The sequence below is a fragment of the Silurus aristotelis genome (assembly GCF_946808225.1).
Source record: "Silurus aristotelis genome assembly, chromosome: 9".
Classification (NCBI taxonomy): Eukaryota; Metazoa; Chordata; class Actinopteri; order Siluriformes; family Siluridae; genus Silurus; species Silurus aristotelis.
Window position 1 is genome coordinate 24,783,020 of NC_139582.1, and position 12,019 is coordinate 24,795,038.

Below are 12,019 nucleotides of genomic sequence, written 5' to 3' on the forward strand. Positions count from 1 at the left end.
AGATTTTCATTAGAAGACCACACATAGTATGAGCTACGAGCTATAAGTGTTCACTGTTTTCCAGGAAGTGAAGAACTTTAAAATTCAAGTATTTTTAATGGTAGTGTGTTGTATTGGTTCCCCTAAAGGCAACAAGGAATGGTATAGAAAGCTCAGAGCATCAAACACCTTGAATTTAATTTCAGGGGCACTTTGAACAGGACCAGGGGCTTTGAATGGATGCTGGTGAATCGAATCATTTATTTATTTTTTATGTGGTGTATTTTTTTTGCACCTCATGTGCACCAACTGCACTTTTAAGTGACCTTATACAAATGAATTAATAAACTAAGTGATGAATCTCCCTGACTTGGCTATCCTTGTGTCTAGTTTTCCTCTCCCTCCCCCTTGTTTTCTCCCCCGTCAGCAGTTTGACTGAGTGTGTTTTCTCTCACACACATCTCAGTAGGGCTCTTCACTGTGGAACTAGTGTGGAAGTGCAGAAGTGAAGTTCACTACTCTCTCCGTATGAACAGGCTCATACTTTATTCAAACACAGTTGCGTTTCATATCAAAGCGACGTTTTTTTTTTTTTATCCATACCGGACCTCGACGCGTGTCCTGGAGAAAAGCCAGTTTATATCGAGGAGGGTTTTAAAGTGTTTCGAATCTCATTCCGGGGCCGAAATGATCCAATTAAATTAGCGTTAGCCGATGCTATTTCGCTAGCACGCTACCAGTGCTCGGCTAAAGCTTTACCACACAGGAGTTAGCCTGCTAGCTAATGCAATAGACTTAATATTGTTCTCGGGGAACTTAGCTGGCTTGGTATTGCTAACTTCATAGAGCGAGGTAGTTATAAAAAAAAGATCGATGCAGTTTGGAGACTCGATGATTGGTGTTTTAGATGTTTGGACTCGTGTTTGAGAGGATTTTGCAAGTATTCACACTTCAGGGTTTTTTTTTTTTTGACAGCGAGGCCGCGAATTAGCCAACATCTCAGTCTCGGCTTAGCTTAGCCTGTTAGCTAGCTAGTCTTGTGTGTGTGAGTGAGAGAGAGGGGGAGAGGGAGACAGGGAGGAAAAGAGAGAGGTAAAGTTCGTCGCTGTTGCCTCGAGATGCCCGCGATGTTGGAAAAGGGGACGACGGAGATTTCAGGGAAGAGAAGAGGCAGAAACTCGGTGAGCAATCCGACCAAAAGTTTCACGTCGAACGGCAACAGTAACAACTCTTGGGAGGAAGGAAGTTCGCCTTCCTCCAGCGATGACGAGCACGGTAAGTCAGTCACACTTTGGTAGCCTCGATCACTCGGCACAAGTTCGGACACTTTTTTAACCTTTTTCCTATCTGATTTGTCGCCTTGTTTTTTCTCCGCTAAGGTGCAGGAGGGATGCGAGTCGGCCCACAGTTTCAGGCTGTAGTTCCAGACTACGACCCCGGTAAATTGTGCGGCAGTTTTCTGAGCTGTAGTGAAGGAGCAGGTTCCAGCGCGGACGAGCCTCGAACACTGCCCGTTGTTTCACTCGTGTTTAGTTGCATCAGATCTGCAGCGCACTGCACCACTGATCGCTTTCATTATTCATTACTAATGATTTACTTCATTTTGCTGTATTTATTATTGTTATTATTACTATTATTATTATATTATTATTAGGGGGAAATCCCATTATTGCAATAAAAAACAGAGTCGTTTGCTTCCCTACATTGGAGTGCTTCATACTTAGTGTTCAAGTCAAGTAGGATTTTATTGTCCTTCCTTTTAAAAGTTCATATACACCAGAAACAAATGCCATTTCTAATGAGTTAAATAAAATGGCCTATTACTTACTCGGGAAACCTGCCCATTCTCTCATCTATCTAATCAGCGAACCATGTCACGTTTATTTCTATAGTGTTTTTCACAACGGATATTGTCTCAAAGCAGCTTTACAGAACACCAGCACACTACAGTCACAGAAGTCCAGGTTCTAATGGTTATTGTGAGCATTAACCACAGATCTTGAATTTAATTTGAAATGTATTTATTTATTTTTGTGCTGCTGCCGCATGATTTAGATAAGTGAGTAAATGTACAGAATTCTTGCTTGGGTTTATGGGTGTAAATATACACAGACAAATGCATTTTTCATCTATCCTCCTACAAAAAAATGCAGTTTGTTGAGCTAAGTAGTCAGACTTTTAGATAGAACCAGTTTTTAATGAAGTTATTAGGATACTGGAAAATAACAATATAAGATATAAAGATCTGGTCTACCAGCTTGACTAGTTGAACCTGTAATCTGTCAGACTACGCTTGATTTTTCAGTTGGGCTGTTATATTGTTTTATTTTCATGTGTGAATAGTATTATTATTTACATGTTACCTTTTCTTATCTTTGTACAACAACACAAAGAGCACTGCACTTTAAGGCTGTTGCTATCGATCATTTTAGGAATCAAGTACAGTATTTTACAGATTATTACATCGATTAATCAAGAAATTGGATAAGAGGTTATTTTTTTCTTATTAAAGAGCAATACTAAATATACACGAGAAAACAAGATGGGTTTCTTAAAATGACCAAGTGATTTGTTTCTTTTTTTTGTTGTTTTTTGTTGAAAAATTTACATTTTATTGCTGAAATTACGTACAAGAATATCTGTTCTAAACTAAACCCATTTAGTGCATTTAATTGCCATATTACAACAAAATAGAAATATATGAATAAAAGATCATAAATAAAAATATAAAAATTAATTTCAGATTACTTTATAAAAAAAAAAAAAAGAAAAAAGGAAACGCACTGTATGGTTTTTTTTTTTCTTTCTTTGTTTTAGTTTGAAATGATTCCAAATTCTGGAAACTTTGTAAAAAATTTTTGTCATTAAGCCTGTTTCTGCCACTGGAAAAATGTTTGCCCAATTTAGTTCAAAACTTCATTACGCGCAATTCTGACCTTATTTCTCGCAATTACGACTGTTTGAAATGGGCTTCCATTTGAATCTTTTCCTCGCGCCTCTCTGTTTTCACCCCGTTCTTCAATTTTTTTATTCTGCAGCATCTTCTGTCTTTACCTGTTTAGTGCAGGGGTCACCAACGTGGGGCCTTTTTGCTCTGTGTGTAGTTAAATAAAACAAAAAAAATTTTGTAATCGAATTACTTGAGTTACTCGTGGAATTGTTTCAGCCCTACTGCACTTTGCACTGTACAATATTCAAGCAAATGTATTTAAACACAAGAGGATCTCATTTTCTTAACTGACACAGAGATCATGTTATCACAGAATGTTAGCATTTAGTATAGTATAGATTTTATTTTATTTATTTATTTATTTTTTTATCTGTCCCTGCAGCATAAAACAGGCTTAAGGAAAAATAAATGTATATTAAATCACATGTTTTTTTTTTTTTTTTTTTTTTTTTTTTTTTTTTTTTTTTTGCTTTGCTATGCTTGACGCTTGTGTATTTTCTTTATTCCAGAAGTGGCCAAGGCGAGCCAGGAGAGGGAAAACTTGGGAATGCTGGTGTGGATTCCTAACCAAAATCTGTCTGAGTCTAAATGTGAGTCATTTGTTATGGTGTTAACATTTGGGAGGAAAAAAAATAATATAACAATAACAAGTTCTCCCCAAGAGTTATTGTCAAAAGCGAAATCTTAATGCACTCAATCCTCCTGTTTTTGATTCAATAAATGAAATCATGTTACATAAACAGTGTCTTTATAGCATAAACAATTATCCATAAAGATTTGTTTATTAAAAAGTCAAAACTAATAAAACACGACTTATTAAATGGTTAAGCCTGTACTAAGAAGCTTGAAATTAACTGTGTCACATCTTCTCATTAATTTAGAGATGCTTGACAGTCTTTATTAAAGTGAAATTTAGTTGATTGGACATGGTACATTTTAAAGAAATAGATCCCATAGATCTCTGGTGCAGCATTTCTAGCTGACTGGTTGGTCTGAATATTTGTGTGAATGTAATATTTAATCATTTCAATCAGTTTAATACAAAATGCATAGTCAATTTTATAATTTTATAAAACTTTGGGAAACTGTTTGATTTGTGACCAGAATTACAGGATAATAAATAATCTACACTGTGCCTTTTGTTTTTGTTTGATACAGTGGATGAATATATTGCTATTGCCAAAGAGAAACATGGGTACAACATGGAGCAGGTAAATAAAAAAGATGTTTTTTGATTTTAGTGCATTTATGTGTTTCTCGATCTTTTTCTGCAGAGAACATTGATACTTTGTATTTACTACAATGATGGTTAGTTATTTACAAAATACATTTACCTATGTATATACTTAAATGTGTATGTGTACAGACATAAAAAGGATACTTTGATTTCTATGGTTTTATGTATCAGGACATCATAATAATAATAATTGGGTCCCTAACAGGTTTTAGTATTAGTTAATACAACTTTAGATGAACAATACCACAACATTACACTGTGATTATTTATTTTTTACCAAAGTTAAGCTGAAATGGAAAAGCCATGTGCAGGGTTTTTAAAAAACCTAACATTTAAAAATCTACATTTTAGGCCTTAAAAAGTCTTAAACTCACTGTTCAAGGTCTTAAATAATTTTAAACAGGTCTTCATTTTTCAATGTCCATAAAACTACCTCTAATGCTCATTTTATTTTTTGTTTTGTTGCAGTGTTGTAGTTCTTTCTTTTGCTAGTCCAAATATATTTGACTGTGTTACGACTACAATCAGCTTTCTTTTACTGGCACAAATCTCTCTTGGATTGTACCACAGAGGTGAAACTGATTTTAATTTTCAGCAATGGGAATGGGCAAGTTTAGGGATGGCTAGAAATGAATCAATTTAAATTTCATTCTGAATGGTCTTAAAAACATTTGACGTGGTGAAGCCTGCAGAAACCCTGCATGTGTTAAAACTAGGGCTGCAACTAAAGCAACTAAAATAATCGATTAATCTGATTATTATTTTTTGATTAATCAGTTCATCTGATAAAAAACAAAACAAATTTTTAATTAGTTATTTTGCTTATTATAACTATATAAAACCCTAATTAAGGGTATTTATTATTAAAATTGTAAAAAAAAAATGCAAAGCCACATGGAGTTTAACAATCTTCTGAAGATATAAGCATCGAGAATATATAATTTATTATATAGAAGCAGTTGAACGTATATAGTAAAGCTGCAGTAAATCATTTGTGAAAACAGAAGTTACTGTTGTATTAGACAGATGCTATAAAAAGAGAATGGATTGGAGAAATGCAGCAAGATAACAAGCTGGATTCTTAAAAAGGAAAAAAAATGCATTGGTGTACAAATTTGCTGAAAACCACAAAAGTGACAAAAAATGTTATTGTTGCTGCTGTTATTTGCTGCTTTTGATTTCGCGTTTGTTCGCACCGCTTTAATTGAATCCATCATGTCGCGAGCGAGCTGATTTCGCAACCTGATGCTCGCGAGTCACGACAGAACAGATCCAGTGCGACTTTTACACAATAGCACTTCATTAAATTCTACCATTTACCATTACCATTATATCTTGCTGAGGAAATAATCTTTGCTCACCGTGCTGATGTTTCGCCCTCATTCGTGATAACAGTGTGTTTTCTTTTCCTGCTGCCGGTAGAGTTCCAGTTGACTCTGACTCTGAATGTTTTCCACTTGTAAAGTGCTCACCGTAGAATGATGGTTAAAAAGGGCCTTATAACCCTTCCCAGATTGATGGGCAGCAACAGTTGATTTTCTATCATTGATGTCTTTCGTCCTTGATGTTGTGCAGAACTGCTAAAACGTATGCTTCAATAGAGTTGATCATACTTGCAGATGATCAACTGATCAATCATTTGATTAGCATCTTATAAATCCAGTGGAAGCAGCACGGGTGTACTTAGGTTTATCATGTCCTCATACATGACACCATAGAATCCAGAGGGTGTACCTTATATATTTATACACACACACACAAACACACAATGATACCTTTATCTTTTAACAGGCATTAGGAATGCTTTTCTGGCACAAACACAACATCGAGAAGTCTTTAGCAGACCTTCCTAACTTCACCCCATTCCCTGACGAATGGACAGTGGAAGACAAAGTGCTGTTTGAACAGGGTTTCAGCTTTCACGGCAAAACTTTCCACCGCATCCAACAAATGGTGAGCAACTACAAGCAATTACTACACTGCACTTATTAAGAAAAAACTTAAATGTACCCGAATTGTGTCTTGAGGAATTTAAATGTTAATTGAGCCCTCCACAGAAAGTCTGTAGTTGCCAATTATCCTGCCAATCAAGTGTAATAATGGTGATTAGCATACTTCTATTTGCTGTTATCCAGGTTAATGACTGAATATTCGTGGCATGTTCAGCACTTTCATTTGGGTGTATTTTTTTCAGCTTCCAGACAAGTCTATTGCAAGCCTTGTTCGATTCTATTACTCCTGGAAGAAAACACGCAGCAAAACCAGTGTCATGGACCGCCATGCTCGCAAACAGAAGAGAGATCGTGAGGAGAGGTCAGCCATTCATATATGTACAGTCATTACCATAAACATTTGGACACCAACTGTTATTATTTTAGCTGCTACAAAAATGTAAGTGTCCAAATGTTTATGGACATTTTACAATTTCATTATATTGTTGCAATTTAAGTAGGGTGTCGATTTCTTTCTTTAATTTAAGGATATAGATCTTAAAAAAAATGTAATGATTAGTGTAGGAATCACAAGACTCTTTATATCTGATGCCCCACCCCGCACTCTGTATTAAAGATATACAAAGCAAATTACCTTTATTTCAGGTTAATATTAAAATCATGGTTGTAAATGTCTGAAGTCTAAAACCTACACACACCACTTGATACGGGGGGGCTTTTCCCTTTATGTTCTGCTAGGGCTTAACTGCAGCTGTTTTCAGTTCCTGTTTGTTCTTCTGGCATTTTGCTTTCAGCGGGTAAAATCCATGCTCAGTCAGATTCAGATTAAGTAATTGATCTGGCCAGTGCAGAACACTTTGCATTGTCTTCACATCGTTCTGGTACATTCCAGATGTTTTTGTCTAACTCTAATTGCTTCTTCCTGTTTTTGAGGCTTATTATTTATTAACAATGTGTGTATATTGTAAAGTCTTTTCTTCATTGTTGACATTTACACAGATATGGCTATCTCTTGGAGAGTGTTCTTGAACTAGCCAGCAGTTTTAAAGCGTTTTTTTTTAGAGAAAAAAATCCCCCTGCCATCCATTACACTTTCTTTCATTGGTCATTCAAATCAAACATTAGTATTAGAGAAATAATGTTTCTTACTGACCTTGACTGTGGTATGATTTTCAGTGCCAAAGTTGCTGCTTTGTGTATGTAAAAAAATTCATGCACAATAGCTTCATGTTTTCCTCCTATTCTATTTTGTGTCGTGAACATGTAGTCGAGTGATTACCTGATTGGGTCATTGCATGCATGTGTTCTTATTAAAATGATTGTGTATATAATGGTGGTTGGCACTTTATTTATGGCTGAGTGCAGGCTAGCATCTAGATGTAAATGTTTTTTTTAATATATAGTTTTCAAATTCTATAAAAAAAGAAAAAAAAAAGCCAGTTAAACTCTTGGGTTCTGTCCCATTTCTTTGTTTCATATTATCCCTGAAAAGTGAATAAATGATGCTGTCGGTTGCAGCGTTCACTTAGTATTAATTATTAAACAGATACACTGTGTGAGCTGTGAGTTTGTTGTATTGCTCAAATAATTTAATTCTGTTTGAATTTCTCCTCGTTTTGTTTTTAAGCGATGACGAGGCTGATGAGACACACTGCAACTCTCCAGGTGACAACGAATTAGAGTCAAACAAGGAGGAGAAAAAAGAGGTAACATAATTTTTCTTACTTAGGGTAAAGTTGTCTGCATATGAAGTAAAATTAAGCATTAAATGATCTCACTTGTAAATTTGTTTTTTATTTTAATTTTTTTTTTTTTACTTTGATCCATATTACAAGGTATTTGCTCCTTTTTCTTTTAAAGAGTGTGCAGTATTTCTCTTAGCAAATCCTCTTTTTTTTTCCTCAGGGTGCATCTGCTCTTGAAAAACAGGATACAAAACCTGCACTTGTCCAGAAGGTACCAGTGCAAATTGAAATCAATCCATGGCCTGTCTACCATGACACTCCAATAGTAACATTCACTTTATACAGTCTTGCCTTTTTACATATACGTTAGTAGCAGTTACACGGCATGCTTTTTAGCATAATGTTCATTTTTGTCCTGGTGGGGAAAAGTTTCCGAACAGTTATTGTTTTCCTGTTCTAACTGAGTAAACCCCCTCAATTATGCTCTTTTTTTAATAACAAACTATTAAATCCATTTTTTTTTAGCAAGCACCTCACACAGAAAAGCCAGCTCATGTTAAAAAGGAAGCACAAGGTCCAAGGAACCACCACCGTGCCAAGAGAAAGCCCCCCAAAGGCATGCACCTAAACCAGAGTGATGTGACAGCCATGTCAAGCAGTGGCCCTGCCGCAGCCAGCGTTCTTAGGCAGCTGGACATGGAGCTCATTGCAATTAAACGACAGGTTTGTTCTATCCGATCTATGTCAACTTGGCATAATGAGCATAGGCTCGGCGCACTTTTAAACGAGTGATTGTGAAACCTGTCTGCAGATTCAGAGCATCAAACAGAACAACAGCGCCTTAAGAGAAGCGCTTGATACAGGGGTAGAGGAGTTTCGGCCAGCTGAGGTAATCACGCTGTTTAGATGTAGAATCATGTTTCAAAATGTCAGATTTTCCGCTTGCTTGTTGGACTTTTTAAAAGTGGAAGTTGAGTCACAGCTGTGGCCCATGCATGGAGTCAGTGTTCTGTGGTGTTGGGCTTCTGATTGTCACGAAATTCTTTTTCCGCCATATTATTTGTCTTTCTGAAAGTCTAATTTAAGTGCATTGTTTTCAAAGGTGAATCAGAAATTTAACACACGCTGGACTACAGAGGAGCAGCTTCTTGCAGTACAAGGTAAAATTATAGAGCTTTTTTTCTTTTTTTACTTTTGTTTACATTTAGCTTTTTTTTTTTTAAACGTATGGAATTCTGAGAAGAAGGATGATCGATAAATACATAATGTATTTCCCTCCAATCCTTCAGCCATTAGGAAATATGGAAGGGACTTTCAGGCAATTTCCGACGTCATCGGCAACAAGTCAGTGGTTCAGGTGAAGAACTTCTTCGTAAACTACCGTCGACGCTTTAATTTGGACGAGGTGCTGCAAGAGTGGGAGGCAGAACATGGTGTAGAAGCCTCCAAGAGCTCGGAGGAAGAAAAAATGGAGGTGTCCTCTGAGGAAGGAACCACAACACCCGTACCACCAGAGGACCAGAAAGAGGTCTGAAAATCTTTTTGACAGGTCTTAAAAACAGTCCTGCTGTCTAAAGTTAAATAGCATTTTTTTATTGTTTATATTTTGTTTACATTTTTGTCAGTAATGCCAGGCACTACTTAGTTGTGCAGGAAAAATATTGAGGAGAAGGAGGCAAGTGCTGTATGTAATAAAACAAAAAAAAAACAGAGCCTTTCTGATTTTGGTGTCTCCAAATTTTTACAGGAGTCACTGTGTCCTGCACTAAAACAAAGAATAAAGAAAGTAATCTTAGGAACTCACTTTGAATAACAGCGTGTTTCTTTGTCCAGGAACCGATGCCTACAGAAGCACAGACCCCTTCTGCCTCTTGAGTGCACACATCTGATAGATCAGACACTTCTGATCTATATGCGATCTGCAATACTCTTGAAGGCATGTTGCGCTGAAGAGGCACCGACTCGTATCCACCATTCCCACCAGTCTCCTTGCTGCTCTGCTGAAATCTATGATTTTTATATGTCCTACAAAGTGGAATCTCAAACTATCCCAACCCATGGGGTACTTTTGTATTGTCACTGCCAACAGGAATTAGTCTCTCTGTCGGATCAGTGTTGTGCCTGGTGCTATAAGCACCGTATTCACTGAACCTTCAGCAACATTGAGGGTGCTGGATGGATTTTGTGACAGAGGAAGGCTTGACTTCTTTTGAAGGTTTAATAAACATTGTTTTGTTCTCCCTCATAACTTGCAAGTTACTTTAGTGTAGCATCCAGCTCCTGCATACATTTTTCCTTTATCATTTTGTACAGTAATCATATTTAGTATGTTTGATTTTAGATAGATTATCATTATTGCTATTATGACTTAAGCTATTCATCTATTTATTCACTTAAGTTGTTTTAAAGAAATAATAGTTTTTCCAATTACTAAAGAGCCTGTATTGAAGTGATCTCAATACCTGAATCTGAAAGTCATATGAACTTGTGTTTTCAAAGAGCCATCCTGTGATTCTGTTAATCGGTAGGACAGCCAGCTTTTGGCAATGCAAGTAAACAATATTATTAGCTGCCTTTATTAAAGATATGACAGTAAAGTCGTTTAGCAAAATTAGTTTTAGTACTTTTATTTATTCAGCCATGTACGGCATGTTTAACATGTAATTAAGTGGTTTTCCTCAAGTGAACCAACCAAATGTAGAGAAGTAAAATCATTTACTGCCTTTTTTTTTCTCCCTAATACTCTTTCCGGAGTCCCTCAGTAACGTACTACAGAATACAGTCGTCACTGTGGAACTCCGAGCAACTCGGCTTTGTTAAAGCTGGAATGCAGATGCAAGTTTCACTTCAGCTTTATTTTAACTTCTGGACAGTTGGACGGATAAAGGCTTTTAAATGACCAGAAATGATCTATTAAATTATGAATAAATGATTTACACAGGTGCATGTTAAGTGTCAAAATATAGAAATTCCCCATTAAGATATTCAAATAATTGAATTCAGTAGGCAAATTTTGCAAATTTTTTCTTTCCAAATAGCGTTTTAGTATATCAGGTTCTTACTTAAATAGACTTTAAGTAAGTTGCTTTTGTAATTCATTAAGGAATAATGGGCAATTAAAAATTGTTGAGGGATCTATGTGAATATTGCAGAATAAATGTCCTTAAAGGCAATGGAACTAGGGCTTTTAAATACAAATTTCCTGTAATAGTATGCCGGATTTCTATTATATATATATATATATATATATATATATATATTTTTAATATTATTTTGGTATCTGCTTTTCTGTTGGGTATTAAATGATGTGTACTAAGGTCTTTTTGCATGCATGGGCAAATATTTGGTGAACTTGGTCCAAGTTTGAAGGTGTATTTTTCCCAGTATGAGGTCACATGTTACGAGTTGTTTCAATTATTAAAAGCACTACACCCGTCATAGATGCAGACTACTGATTTTCTTTTTTTTTTAAGGGAAAAAAATCAAGTCTGTCCTGAGGTTATTTTTTTTTTCCATTCATACTCATTTTCTTACTGTGCCAGAACCACAAATGGGAAGACTGATTTATATTTTTGTGTGTGCGTGCGTACATGCTTCAGTGTGTCTCAACAATACAAACATATAACCGGTTTGTCACATTAGCCACTGAATAAACAAATGGGATTTAACCAAATAATGAAGTATGTGTGGTTTATTATTCTAATTCAAACACCACATTCTCAAAACTCAGCACGTTGAGTTTAATACATTACAATACTACACAACAATAGTTAGTTATGCAGATTATTCAAGATTATTGTCGAGATTATTGTAGACTGTGCAACGAGTGAATTTTTTGTTGTGCAATCTCTTTCACTTACAGGTAAGCTTGCATAATTTTTATTTTGCCACACAATTTAAACTCTTGTTTATAATAGTTTTATTTACCCAGAATTATGACTTGTACAATATGTAAAAGAAAAAGTGAATTTCTGTTGTAGACCTAGCTATTGTGCTATAAAAAAAATCCAGAAATTGAGGCCCATAAATGTATTTATTCAGAAAATATTGTAATAAGCAAAATTGTCCAGTTAATCCTCAGAAGTAAAAGGGATCATGTGTATACTAATCATTTTCATGGTGGTTCTCAAGTAACTGACGTTTTAAGTCACTAAAAGGGTTGTAACTCTAGCTTGGGGTATTGTTTTGTTCTGAGCAGAAACTACCACATTGCATT

General features: G+C 35.7%; 1 protein-coding gene across 1 annotated transcript; it reads left to right on the plus strand.

Annotated features, from left to right (window-relative positions):
- Nucleotides 1–364: 364 nt before the first annotated feature.
- On the plus strand, nucleotides 365–11,479 carry rcor1 (REST corepressor 1). The gene is made up of 13 exons (XM_083550709.1): nucleotides 365–1,254; nucleotides 1,359–1,418; nucleotides 3,439–3,519; nucleotides 4,088–4,140; nucleotides 5,958–6,119; nucleotides 6,361–6,479; nucleotides 7,746–7,824; nucleotides 8,024–8,074; nucleotides 8,329–8,526; nucleotides 8,615–8,692; nucleotides 8,906–8,963; nucleotides 9,093–9,331; nucleotides 9,637–11,479. Exons 1-13 carry the CDS (start codon nucleotides 1,098–1,100, stop codon nucleotides 9,676–9,678), a joined length of 1,377 nt encoding a protein of 458 aa, XP_083406835.1. The 5' UTR covers nucleotides 365–1,097; the 3' UTR covers nucleotides 9,679–11,479.
- Nucleotides 11,480–12,019: the final 540 nt, after the last annotated feature.